Source organism: Culicoides brevitarsis, chromosome 1 (assembly GCF_036172545.1).
Source record: "Culicoides brevitarsis isolate CSIRO-B50_1 chromosome 1, AGI_CSIRO_Cbre_v1, whole genome shotgun sequence".
Lineage (NCBI taxonomy): Eukaryota > Metazoa > Arthropoda > Insecta > Diptera > Ceratopogonidae > Culicoides > Culicoides brevitarsis.
The window spans coordinates 20,051,812-20,067,302 of NC_087085.1; the positions used below are offsets into that span (position 1 = coordinate 20,051,812).

Consider the following 15,491-nt stretch of genomic DNA (forward strand, 5'->3'; position numbering starts at 1 on the left):
TTGCCATCAACAACAATATAATCGTTCATAATTTTTTTTTTGTTTTGTTTCACCGAATCGAGTGTGTGTGTGTGTGTGCGAAGTGCTTTATGTCGCGCACATAAAAAAATATAAAAAGACAGCATAATAACGAAATAAAACAATTTTCACATTCATTTTGTGTTTGTGTGTGATTTTTTTAAAGACAAAAATTGCGAGGTACTTGCTCATTATTGCCACAATATTTTAAAGAAAGGAAAAATGGTTGTTGGACTTTGTCTATATGGCGCGATTTATGCACGAGATAAGACAAGTAAAGTACAAGAAATAAAAAAATGGCAGAAAATAACCAAAAGAACACGTTCGTTTTGCTGCCTTCTTGTCTAATAAATTTTATTTTTCGCTTGCGTCTGTTTTCATTCATTTATGATTTTTCCACTGAACGTCGACTTTGCGTGTTCTTCGCTTCATATGTGAGTTTATGTGTCTGTGTGTGTGTCATGTGAACGAACACGGATTATGTTGTGGCTGGTTAAGACAAGAAAAAATTGTCGCAATATTTTTTTTAAATCAAAATTTCAGTGGCGCGGCATGTCGTACGTCTTTTCTTAATCGTCGATAATTTAATACTGTTACTAGCAGCATACACACAGAGGTACATAAAGTGGACAATATATGAGTGGGAGTCGAATCTTAAGTCTTAATTCGATGCCGCTTGCGTTTCATACGTGCCAGGTTGCTGTCAGCGGCAGTTGTGTGCGTTGCCCGTACATCATAAGTACGGAATAAAAGTAAATATAGATTTTCCAAGTGCGACTAAAAATAAAGTTAGTCGGCATAAATGATGGATCCGTCCATCTATTCATTTCAATCAGAAGATTAAACGTCGTTCATGTCTCTCTCGCGATGTATTAACTTGACGCGTGTCTCCATTAATCCACGTTATCTGTTCATTTCCACAGAAAAACTTGTTACTCTCTCTCACTCTCTTTAATGTAATAATAATAATATTAATGCATGTAAGTGACAAAACAAAGCAAAAAAAAAAATACGACACAAAAAAAGTTGTCATTGAAAATGCACGACGAGGTGAGGTGAGGAGACGCAACACTAGTTGAAGGCTGTGATCATCATTCAAATAACCTACATTGAAAATGTATTCAATTTCAAGCGAAATTTATCGATTTTTGCTGTATTTTATGTGTTTTACTGACACAGTCATTTGTCAAGTTACCAAAAAATATTTTTTCCTCTTTTTTTTTTTGGCACATAATAAGGATATGTGAGTGCCTCTAAAGCAACATTCAGATTGATTTAAGTCAGTACGTGTCACCAAGGATTCTCGTTTATTTGTTTTCAATTTCGAGTCACGTATTTCCCATTCCCGTGCTGTCTTAAAACGATCGGCCCCAAATGATTTCGTCAAAAAAGAGTGAGGTGAAGGTAATCGTAGATCGGAAAAAAATAAACAAGCAGTCACTAAAATTGCGTCTTTAAAATGTCATCGTTGAGACAAAAACAATCGATCGTACACGTGCTGCGAAATTTTATTTGTCTCCGCGGATTGTGAAAAGTTGGTGTCTCGCAAAGATTTTTTTTAAAGTCCATTAATCACAATAACAAATCATTCAGGGTTCATATTCACAGGCTGGTAATAAATTCAGTATAAATTAATTCTGAAATTAATTTAATTCTTAAAATGTTCAATGTTTATGTTGGATTCAATTCATTTAATCCTAGATTAAAGTTAATCCAACATAAAAATTTAACATTTTTAATAAGAAATAATTTATACTGAACTTATTACCAGCCCGTTAATTTGAACCCTTAAATTTAAAATGAGATAAAATGAACTAAAAAATTATTGAGAAGTACTGGAAATTAAGGTCCTTAACTTAAGACTTTATCTTGGGTCAAAAACGAGATTGAAAAGACTATTTGTTGGTCATAGGAAAAGGGATATCTACTTAAGTGCCCTTTTTAAAAGGAAAGAAAGGTTTTTTGATCATGGCACGATTAAAGTGGAAGCATATAAAAATAAATTGTGCCGGTTGAAGGTGACTGTATCTATTTCCTTGTGTCAAAATTCGTAATGCCCTATTCTGTATTTTTTGAAGTGTTTCAATTTCGTCCTTTTTGTTCAAAAATAAAATTGTACTGCAGTAGTCAATATGGGATCCAATCATACATTTGTAGAAAGTCAGTCTTATTTGTGATGGAAATTTTTTGTATCCGGTTCAGAAGCTCAACATTTCGTGAAATTTTGTTTGCGACTTGTTCTTCAGGTTTAAGCGATCATCAATAATTACTCCTAAATACTTCATCTCTCTTACGCATTGGTATCTTTGTCCATTTAATTCAATATCATTCCATTCATAATCGTGATCCATTATCATATTTTTTGTCATCTTTCGAAACGCCAATTTTTTCCAATGTGATCGAACGCAAGTGTCTGAAATTTAAATCTGAATAGTCCAACATCCACGCAAAAACATGCGTTGAAACGTGGCAACACCATTAACATAAACACGATCATTATTAATAAATTTTCCGAAAAACACGAGAATATTTTTTTTGTTGCTTCGATGCTAAAACGATCATCACGTCATTCGGCCGGGTTTTCACAATTTGTAAGACATTGTTGTTCGTGTTTACCTGACGTGAATGACTGACTGGACACAAAATCTGCAAGTAATCAAATAAATTTTATTTCGCAAATCCACAATTTTAAAACAATTAAATTGAATATTTATTTGATAATTTGCATGTGCCGTGATTGAATTACACTCTCGAACGCAAAATAAAAAAAAGAGGAAGAAAATGGGAAACGCATGTCCAAATATTCTTTTGTCTGGCTGCACCAAACACGAGTAAAACGCGAATTTTATTGTGTTATTAATTAACTTTGTATTTCCGCAAAACGATTTTTATTTTATTACCTTCTGCTCTGAATATGATGACCGTACAAATTGTGGCGGCGATGACCATTAAGAATGTAAAAGAGAATGATATGGAAGAATAAAAATAAATGCGTGACACACGTGATGCCAGTATTTTTTTTTCTTTTGTTGAACAAAAAAAAAACATTTTTTTACGACGCGATATTTTCTTTTAGTATCAGAATGAGCGGAAGGACACGCACTTGTCACTCAAAAAATTCTTTTATGTCTTGTTTTTATTTAATATTTTTTTTTTCGGACGACGGATTTCGTTCAAAGAAAAGTCCTTAAACCCATTTGGCGATGTTATCGCGTGTCGGTCAAGGTTACCCGCAATATGACAATGCGATATACTTTAATGTGTGACCTATAAAGTGAGGGAAAAACGTTAAACTATTTTTGAAAAGTGATTTTTTTTCTCGTTTCGACGAAAGTTTGTTTTAAATCACTTTACTGTTTACATAAATTGTATGAAATTTCTTTCGTTTTTTTTTATCTCTTCCTGCACATGTGAGTGTGTATTTCAATTATCATTGTGCGCTATATTTATTTCAACTTTTGTTACATTTTTCCGAGCAAAATAAATAAAAAGATTTGTGTCATTTATCAAGTGGTGTGTGCGGCTGGAATGCAGGAAGATTCCATTTTCTATCACAAAATTCAAAGGAAATTGCGCCTTTGTGGCTCACGTTCTTATGGGAACAATGAATGAATTTGAGCATGAAATGTACTTTTTCGCTTGGAAGATGTTTTGATGAGCGAACATGATATGAAATTTTTTTATGAACTAGCAATTTTTAAGCCGAAATTTAAAGATTTTTCGTCGTTTGATTTTTTTCAATTTTTTGTCCTTTCTTTAAATGGAAAAAATTCATTAAAAACTGTAGAATTTTTTTTAACTTGAAATTTCCAAATATAATTAAAAATAATAAAAAATTAACAATTAAAAATAATTTTAAAATTAAAATTATTAAGAATTTTTATTTAAATTTAAAATTTTAATTTATTTAATTATTTAAAACTATTAAAAATAATTTTAAAAAATTTATTAAAAATTTTTTTTTTTTAATAAATTTATCTTAAAAAATCAGAAAATAATCGAGCTTATTTTACAAAATTTTTTAACTGTGAATCTTATCAATTTTTTTTTAAATTAATGAATTATTTTAATTTTTTTTATAAGAAAAAAAAATATTATTAAATAAATGTATTTTAAATTAATTTTATTTATGATTTTTTATTATTTTATGATTTTTATTAATTTTTTTTAAGTTCTAAATTTATTTTATAATAAATCTAAATAAATTTAGATCAGTCTCATAAAATAATTTTTACACGAAATATCCTTACTACATCGCAAAAAGAGCCTAAACGATATGGTGACAGCTTGTCTTGACTTGTCAAGGCATAATTTTTCATACAAAAAAACTATATATAGACTGAATGCGTATCATAGGTCTCGTTAATTTGTCTCGATGACCTTGATATGACAATACTCGAAGATGTCACGAGAGTGTCATGCCGAAAAAAATATTCCCTTATCTAATCTAAAACTGCCCATTCAGCAGAAGGCATCAGAAATAAAACGCCTACCACGAAAAAAAAAATAAAAATTGCCAGTAATTATCCTCGTCGGTCAGTTAGTCACGAGGATACGCACATGTTTGCTTTATTAAATAAAATATACATATTACGGAATTAACGGAACATATCCTTTTACAACTAACTCCCTTTCTCTCTCTCTCTTTTTTTCTCTCTTCGAAAAAAATTTCCCGCATTATTCATACGAATTTCGTACAAGAAAAATTTGAAATTCTAATTAGCTAGGTTTGGTCTTTAATTGCATAATAATCTTATGCTGCGCGCGAGTGAATGAATGAAAGACAAAGGTCGCCATTGTACGTCGACGACCGACACGTGTAACAATTTTCACACGATGACGACGGTGAAATTATTTTTCGCAGAAATTTTTTCAGTCACAATTTCCATACAACGATTTTTTTTTGTATGTATTTCAACTAATGAGTCTCATCATTTTTTTTTCCTGTGATAAATTTGTTTTTCTCTGTCGTCGTCTTGTTATTGTGTCGATCGTGTTCTCCGAAAAAACACGTCAAATTTTAAAATAATAATAATCATCAACAAACAAGTGACGAAGGTGAAAATTTGCGTCATTTTTTCCGCTGAATTTTGTCCTTTGCATGTCATCATTTTGCACGACTTAGCTGCGCCCTCCCCCACACGGACCCGAAAAATTTTCCTGGCATGCAACGTAAAACAATCCGGTAATTGGGTAATCGGTCGTGTGACACTCGCATCGTGTGTATGTGCGAAGGTTACTCAAGGGTTTGAAAAGTAAACATGCATTTACTACGCTTCTTGTTTTTTTTTTATTTTTGCTTAATTTTCGGAAAAACACTTGGCAATTAATTTTATTTATGATAAATTTTGAGCATTAAAAAATTAATGAGTGCCAGATGCAAAAAGTCGTCTAGAATAATTTTTTTTCGTTTTAAATTTTAGTATCAGAGGGATTTTTTTCACTATCAAATCAAAATTTAATGATTTTTGTGAAATAAAAAAAATGACCCGACTCAAAGTGAAATTTTAGTTCATCTGCAGCGTAATCCATCATTTTGCTAATTTTTTAAAACATTTTACGAGGATGGTGCGAAATGAAAAAAATAATTTATGAGTGTAATTAAATTAATGAAATTCATGTAGTTTTTTAATCATTTTTTCTCACGAATCGTCGCACGCACTCGCAGGTACATTCATAAAGGTCATTCATTGATTTCCGCGATTTTCGTACATTGTTGCACACTTACACAGATTTTTTGCGTAAATTATAGGGGAAAAATAAAATAATAGTGGGAAAACATATTTACAACGGACAAAAATAAAAAGTGGGACTTGTACTCACATCTGCTTGTGACGCTGATTTCTTTTTAATCGGGCTCGCTTGATTTACGTTACTGTTGATGTTTTCTGTCATAATTTTCATTGAGTCACCTTTGGCGTAGTCCGTCTTGGCATTTGTGTTGTATGCGGAGTCACGTGACTGCAGTTTCACGGAGTCGGTAAGATCTTTTTGTGCCTGTGTACGATTTTTTTTTTGCGACAAGTGCACACAAGTTGAACGAGGTTTTTTGAACAGATGGAGGGAGAAAAGAAGAAAAAAATATAGAAAAATATTTGTTTTGATAAATAAAGAACTACAAATTTTTTAGGAGGAGCCCTATGGGTCAAAAAGTGGTCAGATTAACTTCTTAGGAGATAAATTAACCCCTAAGGCGGTAAATCATGACCGTTTGAGAGAAAAATTTACCCCTTAAGAGGTGAATTTATTCCCTTAAAAGGATAATTTGACCTCTTTTGGAATTTTTAATCAGCTGACCAAAAATGCTAATCTTTTCAGGAGGTTAATTCAACCCCTTTAAAGGGTTAATTTAGCTTAATAGACTTAATAGGTGTATTTGAGCCCTTAAGTGGTTAATTTGACCCCTCCAAAAGTGGTTCAATTTACCACTTAAGCCTTAAAAGAATCAAAATTATCACCCAAGGGGTCAAATTAACCACTTAAGGGCTCAAATTAACTCTTAAAGTCTTAAAGGGTTGAATTAACCTCCTTCTGAAAGGGTTAATATACCCTATGGGCGAAAAACGGATCAGATTGATCCCTTAATGGAAATTTTTGATCCTTTAAGGGATCAACCTGATCCCCTTTCGAATCGGTCATCTGCAGACCTAAAAATTTGAATCATTTAAGAGATCATTTTGATCCCTTAAGAGATCAATATAAACCCTTAAGAGGTCAATTTGATCCCTTCAAGTGGTCAATTTCATCCTTTCAAGTGATCAATTTAACCCTCTAGGAGATCAATTTGATCTCTTAAGGGATCAAAATTATCTCTTAAGGAATCAAAATGATCTCTTGAATGATTCAAATTTTTGGGTCTGCAGATGACCGATTCGAAAGGGGATCAGGTTGATCCCTTAAGTGATCAGATTGATCCCTTAATGGAGCAAAAAATTCCCAATTTGACTCCTAAGGGGTCAACCTGATCCCTTAAGGGATCAATCTGACTCGTTTTTCGTCCATAGGGTATTTGGTCTTCTGATAAAAAATTCCAAAAGAGGTCAAATTATCCTTTTAAGGCGATAAATTGACCTCTTAAAGACTTAAGGGGTTAATTTATCTCTTAAGCTGTTAATCTGACCCCTTTTTCACCCACAGGGAGAAGAGAAGAGGAAAACACAAATTTAATAAACACAAAAATATTAACAAGTATGTACAACACACGGAAAAATATAAATAAAATTTCACAAGTAATAATTAACATGGACTGTAAAATTAATTGCAGACAGACAGCAAAAGCAATTTTTTCCGTAGAAACGAGCAAAGCAGATTTTTGTGATTTTTTGAAAAACTTTTTTTTTTGTAATTAGATTTTACCGCTTCTTTTTTGTTTATATTATTAACGATTTCTTACTAACTCACATAACGAAATTTAGTATTTTTTTCGAGAAAAAAGTTAATTTTTATAAACAGAAAACCTTTGATTTACGAAAATCCCCGAGGAGGTCAATGTCAATCGTTTCCATCGAACGTGTCACGCTTATTTTTACGCCATGCCACGCATCTCGGTGTCGTTGTCAGGAGAAACGAAATCAAATGTGACAGTTTTACGTGAATGTATTTTTCCAAGATAAACAGAAGAAATGAGAGACAATATTTAGATAATCTTGAAAAAAATTCACACGTCTCTCTCGAGTACTTTTTATTATAAAATTAATTTTTTTTTTGGGAACCCGTGTCACAAAAGTAATTAAATTTAAAAAGTTTTTGGTCAAGGGTAAGGAAAAAATTATTAGAAATGGAAACGCGTGGTACTTTTTAGAAAAAATAAATATTTAAAAAAATCGTCAATCAACGCAAATTCCGCCTTCCTAACCGATTCCGTGGTGGAAGTGAAGCACAAACAGACAGACGACAATCATTGTTGTTCGAAAACGTGTCATAAAAATAATTATCTTCATTTACAATTCATTTCTTTCTTTCAGTCTTTTTTTTTAATTTTCTACGCACAGACAGACAGCGCAACACACCGACGTTAAAAATAGCAAAAAATAATTTTTCGTTAAAAATTCAAGGTAAATTTTATCAAATAAATAAATTTTAGCGGAAAGATTAAAAAATGTTCAAGCGTCACATAAAAAAAAGAGAAATAGCCAAAAAAAAACGTACCTTTCCAACCGGCGTCGTTACAATGCTGCCCTTTATTTCGGTAGCCGCTTGTTTATCTCGATACGCGAGCTGCTGTTGTGCATTCAATTTGTGAGATTCACTTTGATTTTGATTGTTTGTGGCAGTCACAAGTGGAGGCGTCACATTCGTCTGTACCTGAGTGGTTGCATTGCAATTTTTATCTACCTGCATCTAGAAACAAAAAAATCAAATGAGGAAATTTGAAATCAAGGTTTCCCGGAAATGTAGAAAAATCGTACCTTATCGCGATACTGATTAACTGGTTCCGTGGAGACCATTTGGATTGTGTCACCTTCGGCCTTCTTGCGTGCCTGCATCATCGAGTGTCATAAAAAATTGAAAAAATCCATTAGAAGTGTTTTAAAATATTTTTTTGTTTGGGTTAGATATTAAAAGGAAATGTGTGTTAAAGAAAAAAATTAATCATTCAAGTCTAGTCTATGAAAATTGTGTCTATTGAGCATTTGTGGTGTTCTAAAAAATTATTATTTCTGGCTAATATCTACAAAAAAAATATTAATTGATACGTAACTTTACGCTTCTTAGTAACTTTAGTTTTCGTAGACAGCTTGGAAAAATATTTATTTGGTGTAATTAAAAGATTTGACAGACAGTGACTACAAACTACAAATGTCTTACATCTAACTCACGGTGTTATTAAAAAAAATAAAAAATAAATAAAATTTGGAAATTATACTTACATATTCATGGCCACTCGCATTCGATCCAGCTACAGTCATTTGGGTGATATTATTGCCATGAATTTGTTGTTCGTTTTTGTCGATTATATCAATTTGCATATTATTACCTGCAATGTTGGCCATGTTCGCGTTGGATGTCTGATCGAGTTTTTCCCAGTCGTATGGATCGGTTTCGCGTACCCCACGTCGTTTCATGCACCGCTCAAAAAGTGACGCTAACATCTGTTTTGAATGGCAGCAAAAAATAGAGAGAGAAAAGTTCGTGGGTGTTGGTGAAAATATTCCAAGAATTTTCATTATTATCTCGAAAAAACAACAACAACAACAAAAAAAAACGATGAATTTTAGTAAATGTTGCAAAAAGGCATCATTCAACACTTTTTAATTTTCAGTCCAGCAAATCGATTTTTTGTTCTTCGATACACCGACAAAGTTTGCACGTTTTGCCGTTCGAGGTCAAAATATTATAGACAGAAGAACAATATCAACAATAATAAAAAAAGGGTAAACAAGGTACCAATCAAATATCTATCACTTGTTCATTTTTTAAGCGCATCTATTAAAAATGATTTTTTTTGTTTATTGCATTTTTAGGTTGAAGCAATGAAGACAAATATTTCAAATTATTTTTTTAATTCTATTTTTTGCAAATTTAATATAAATTTTTAATTTGAATAAATTCAATTATTTCACTTTATATTATTAAAAATAAATATTATTTAATTTTTCGAACTATTTTTAAAATTAAATTAAATTTATTAAATTTTACGTGATTTTTAAAATTAAAAAAAATGTTGGAGGGGTTTTCCTGACTTCTATAAAAAAAATCTTGTTATTAATTTTATTTTTTTTTAACTTTTTCAATTTTTTAAATCAAAAAATACCAAAAAATGTCAAAACATTTAATTTTTTTTATTAAATAATTTTTATTTTTTCTCTTGAATAATTCGTAAAAATTGATAAAAGAGTCTCAAATGAAAAAAAATTGTTTGGCTTAATTTTCTCGAAAGGAAATAATTTTTACGGCATTTTTTGTTTTTATTAATATTTGAAAAAAAAGTAAAAAAAATTTAAATAAAAGAAAATGTTGAAAATTAAATAAAATCTTAAAAATATTCCGAAGTTCAAATTTATAAAAATTTTGACATCTAAGTCAATTTAAATAATGACCGTTAAAAATTTTAAAATCGCTTTTTTGCTAATTCAAACTTGAAAATGACTGAAAATTATACATTTTTTATAATATTTTCCAAAAATCTTGTGCAACATGAAATATTTTTCTTTATCGTTTCAACCTAATAAAAAAATAAATTTTGTACAATTTAATCGAATATCTGACGGATTTTCATTAATTCTATAAATACGCGTACGTCTCTTATCACGTTTAACTCAAAAAAAAAAAAACAAATTTCCACAGAAAAAAAATGCAAAATAATCAATTACCGTATAATCAGGCTTGTCAGCATAATTTAACGATTGAATGTGTTCCAAAAATTGTTTGAAATCCGATGGTAAATGCTTTAATAAAAGACGATGATCGTACTTTTCTTTCATCAAGCCAACCTGCAAATACATATAAAATGTAAAAATAAATAAAACAAGAAAATTTTGTGTGTCCGATAATATTTCGGTAGATGTTGTTAAATAAAATAAAAATAAACAAGACATGAAGAGGTTTTTTTTCTCACGAATTTTGAAAGAAAGTTTTGTTCCCAAGAAAGTTACTTAATTCTGCGAAAACTGTCATCGAGGTGCCAAAGTTTATTTTTTAATTCCCGAAAAAAAGTACCGAAAAGCAAAAAAACATCTGTACTTTTGTACTTTTTTGATCGTGGTCGTAAAAAAATGATCACATATGTTTCATGTTTTTCATTATTTTTTTCAATTTTTTCTCTTATTAATAAAAATTAACTAGAAGAAATTGGTCATTTTTTGCGCTCATGTTCATGTCAGCTGTCCGATTTTAAAAATTGGCGTGCAAATCAAACAAACAAACGAAAGTAAAAAAAGAAAAAAAATGGTCAAAGGTTGATGAACTACAAGTAGTTTTTCTTTCACTGATACGGGTTTCATTCACGACTTTTATCTGTGTTGTCGCCGTCGCTCGTATCATCGTCAATTTGAAAGAAAAAAAAATAATAAAAATAGACGACGAGAACTACAAGAAGTGGGCCAATGATTTCCTGTTCGTGTGTGACTAACTGACTGACGGTGATGCAAGTGATGGGCAAGCACACGAGTGAATGACCAGTTTTAATTTTCACAAAAGTTTTAAAAGTAAAAAAAAAATAAATTTTTTGCATGTTAATTTTCATCGTCACAGCTGTCAGTTGATGTTTCCTTAGAGAAATTAGCTCAAGTACGTTTTTTGTTTCGGCCGTGCGAACGAGCTAATTTCCAGTTGTTTGTTTATTTAAATTTTAAAACATTTTCTAAGCGCTAATTTTTAATATTTTCTACGAGTGTGAGTAGAGAGGAAAATTAAATGCCATTACCTGTTCCTTATCTTTAATTTTTCGCCAAGGCAGCTGTCCGTTCACGAATTCTACGAGCATATAAAATAGAGACCATAAATCATCGTGTCGTCCCATTTCTCGGTTTCTATGTGCGTTAATTGATGCATATCTGGATGAAGCAAAAAAAAAAGAGAAAGTTAATGACATTAAGGCAGAAAATTTAAAATGATTTCGATTTTATAGAATTTTTCAATCTAAGAAAGGAAATGATCGACAATTTAAAAGTATTAAAAAGTAATTTTTTTTAAAGTATTTGGCTCTGAAATGGACGAATTTGAGAAAATCAACGAAAAAATGGATTTTAGGTAAAAAAAAAAAATTAAAAAGTTGTTTAATTTTTATTTTCAAAAATCATTTGAAAAGCTTTAAAAAATAATTCAAAATTTATTTAAACTTTAATTTTTGATAGAAAATATTATTTAATTATTTAAATAAAATTTAATAATATTTTCTAATATTTAATTTTCTGAAATTTAATAATATTTTCTTATAATAATATTTATTTAAATAATATTTTCTATCAAAAATTAAAATTTTCTAATAAATTAGATTTTAAATAAATTTTAATTAAATTAATTTTTTTATTTAATTTTTTTTTTTTTATTAAATTTTATCACTTAAAATTTAATTTTTTAAAATTAATTTTAAATAGCTTTTAAAATTATTTTAACAGAAAATTCAATTTTTTGTTAAAAAAAAAATAAAAAAAAAAATTAATTCAAAAAAATTAGAAGAAATTTAATTTAATTTTAATTGAATAAAATAAAATTTAAAACTTTTTTTAAACATTTTTTTTACATTTTAAATACTCGAAATTAAATTTCCTTCCAAAGATTTTCATAAAAAAAATTAAGGTAGGAGAAAATCGAAAACATTTTTGATCATTAGACCATGTTTAATTTTTGTTTGTAGCCTGCAGGAAAAACTCACCTCACGGTACCGCGGAATCCTGCCGCTGCACGTGGACATCTCACTTCGCCCGTGCCAGTTGTGTACTGTCGAGCAAGGCCAAAATCGAGCATATAGACACGACGACTATTGTAGGGCAGTCTCCCCATCGAGAAATTACTCTGCAAAGACAGAGATTTTGTTACAAAAGTACAAAAGAAAAAAAAGTTGTAACACGATCTAGCGTGATTGTGATTTGAAATGCGAGCCACTTACCGGTTTAATGTCTCTATGAAGGAAGCCAACAGAATGTATTGATTCAATTGCTTTTAAAATTTGTATGCCTAGACGGAGCGTAGTGCTGAGCGAAAAGGCTCCGCGTGGCTGTGACCGACGTAACTCGGCCAAATTTTTGCCCTGCAACTGCATCACGACGTAATTGAAGCGATCATTTCGTCCACAGCCAATGAACCGGCAAACGTGCTCTTTGCCCTGCAACTTTTTCAGGACAGCCACTTCCATCTTTAGCACTTGTTTCGGTTGACGCGCCGACTCCACTTTGAGTGCCACCTGTTCGCGCGTTATCAAGTCCTGTCCTTCGTAGATTTCGCCGAAACCGCCGCCACCGATTTTCCGGATAACCTTTTTTTTTGTGGGTTGGAGGGGGATGAGTGAAAAATTGTGGTAAAATGATAAAATTTTATCAGAAAAGAAAAAAGAAACACGAAAAGGGTTGTTCTTGTCGCAAAAACCGTTGCGGATTACATGTGAACTAATTAGGGAAGCCTTAGAATCATGTCAACTAACAATGATTCAGCTGAAATTGAAAGTGCTCGTGGGGACACAATTTCACGCATTTGCCGCTCCAGAGAATTAAGTTCAATTATCATCGTCGTCCATCGTCGTGTAACAAAACACAAAAAATAAATAGAAATTGGCAAAATAAATATTGTAACGCAGCGAAAAAAAAAAAGAAAATTGTGAAAAAGAAGAAAAATCCGGTGTATCAACCGGCTGACGACGACAACGACGACGATGAAGCAAAATATGTAAATAAAGAAGACGTCAGTTCCGAAAATAAAACAACACACGAGTGAAAAAGCGAGAATTTGTGTCCCCAGAATGTTGTAGGCTGGCAGGTAAGTACAATGTACATTAAAAAAAAATCAAAAGGGTAGACACCTCGCTTGAACAGAATCAAGAAACGAGGATTTTCTTTTTTTTTAAATTTAATTATTATTCAAAAAAAGATTGTGCCACCTACTCATTTTCTTGCAAAAAAAAATGAAAAGTTTCGTCATTAGCTGAAAAGTATAGGTACAAAAAGACGAAGAAAATGACAAATGGATTGCACCTACCTTCCATCTTTCTTTCACAATGTGACCCGCTTGGAGTAAATCGGCCTCAGCTGTTGTCGTTGCCATTATTTGGTACTAGTTTTTTGGTTTGATTTTCACACAACTAATTTTTTTCTTAATTTTTGCAAGTTATTCAATAATAAATCCTATTAATTACTCGTAGAGATTGCACAATCCTTTGGGATAGCGAGAGTGAAATGACACTTTATTGAATTATTTTCTCTTTTTTTTAATTGAGAGCCATTTTTCAATTTTTTCTTCTTTTTTTAGGTAAATAATCCTAGTGGAAAATTAGGAATTCGACCCAATTTTCAAATGCACTACTAACTATTTTTTTTTTGTTACTCAAACAGATTTTTTTTTCACTCAATACTTTTCTTCTTTTTCTATTCTGAGCTTAATTTTCTTTATTTTTATTGCTTTTTATTTGATTTTTTGACTAGATTCTAATTTTCTGTATGTCGACTAGAAATTTTTCTCTTTTTTCGAAACACCTTTTTTCCTCTTTTTCAGATATTACATTGCACAATATGCACTTTTTTCACTTTTTCATGCGTTGGTCAGCACCTTTCGCTGCATATTTGGTCAAAATTGCGTTTTCTTGATGCCAAAAATTGGAATTTTCCTTTGCATTTTAACTCAGAAGTGCTGTACAACACCATCAAATAAAATTATCGATTTCCACTATTTCATGATTCCGTCTCTCGTAGGTACGTGTGTCGAGTCCTGCGTGTCCTGTGTACGTATGTGTCCGTGTTGTACAAGGATATTTGTAATTTTTTCTCTAATTTTCTCGCTTGCGGAACAGGATAAATCAAAATTTTCGCGTTCGTTAATTGTGAGATTCTTCAGTGTGTGTGTGTGGTAGAGCAGGAGGAAATCTGATTTTTGCAGAGGTTTTCCTGCTTTTCCGAGTTCACTTTAGAGACTGCCGAAAACTGGTGAAAAAAGTTGTGTTCCGATTTCACGCTGTTTTTGTTTCGAACTGTCATTTCGATCCGTTTCGATTGGGATTGTAAATTGCAACTGCTGATTCAAATGTGTTCATATGGAACCTTCATTGTGTATTTTCACCCATTTTCTGATGTCCTTCAAAATTTTGACCCTTAGAAAATCGAAAGGGGAAATCATAATGAACATTTCATAGAAGAACTTTTTCTGCGTTTGATGAAAAAATTTCGAGATATGGCCTCTTAAATTTATACGTGTTTCTATAACATCCTGTACGCAAACCCCAGAAGATAAAAGAACCGTTAGATGTGTGAATAACACTATACAATACGTACAGCATACGGTACCCAATGAGTTGAAATTTGAAATAAAGATGGCGCTGTTGACGTTTGGTAAGGTTTTCGGTGATGGGACCCGTCATACGTGTTATTATGATAGGGAATTCTTTCCAAAAAATAAGAGATTTTATGAGCTTTTATGTCTGTCTGAAGTGTTTATAAACTTAATTGTGTTTATTGTAGTGAGAATCGATTTTCAATATGTAGGTCGGTTCCCACCGCGGTCTCGTGAGTCCTATTTTTTAGCACCACTTCATTGCTGTTATCGGTGAAAGATATACTTATTTTAGTTTACAATAGAGTTCTTAAAATTTCAAAGATTCAAATCAAATTATTGTGGCATTTGATTCAAATCAAATAATAAAGCTGGAATTCCCTTAGCTTTGAAGACTACTTCGAAGAAATCGAAGAAATTTAACTGACCTTTTTGTAGGTCTCAGATATCCATTCTATGGTGTGCTGGTAGAATCCAATGATGACGTTGATGCTCTTTCCATCCACAGACTGAGTACTTGAAAAAATTACCGCACCTCCGCAATGCATACCAGGAGT

At 31.3% G+C, this 15,491-nt stretch overlaps 1 protein-coding gene across 3 annotated transcripts in view; it reads right to left on the reverse strand.

Annotated features, from left to right (window-relative positions):
- LOC134835615 (tau-tubulin kinase homolog Asator) overlaps nt 1-14,594 on the reverse strand; it is a 28,120-nt gene extending 13,526 nt beyond the window's left edge. Inside the window, exons 1-10 of one of the 3 annotated variants that reach the window (XM_063850522.1) lie at nt 13,651-14,594; nt 12,569-12,934; nt 12,335-12,474; nt 11,384-11,513; nt 10,332-10,451; nt 8,996-9,110; nt 8,889-8,917; nt 8,427-8,498; nt 8,167-8,358; nt 5,842-6,015 (exon numbers count right to left, since the gene is read on the reverse strand). In XM_063850522.1, the coding sequence (XP_063706592.1) occupies nt 5,842-6,015; nt 8,167-8,358; nt 8,427-8,498; nt 8,889-8,917; nt 8,996-9,110; nt 10,332-10,451; nt 11,384-11,513; nt 12,335-12,474; nt 12,569-12,934; nt 13,651-13,716 (1,404 nt within the window). In that variant the 5' untranslated portion in view covers nt 13,717-14,594. Of the gene's footprint in view, nt 1-5,841; nt 6,016-8,166; nt 8,359-8,426; nt 8,499-8,888; nt 9,111-10,331; nt 10,452-11,383; nt 11,514-12,334; nt 12,475-12,568; nt 12,935-13,650 lie in introns of all 3 variants that reach the window. The other 2 variants (XM_063850513.1, XM_063850531.1) reach the window with 2 other exon arrangements.
- Nucleotides 14,595-15,491: the final 897 nt, after the last annotated feature.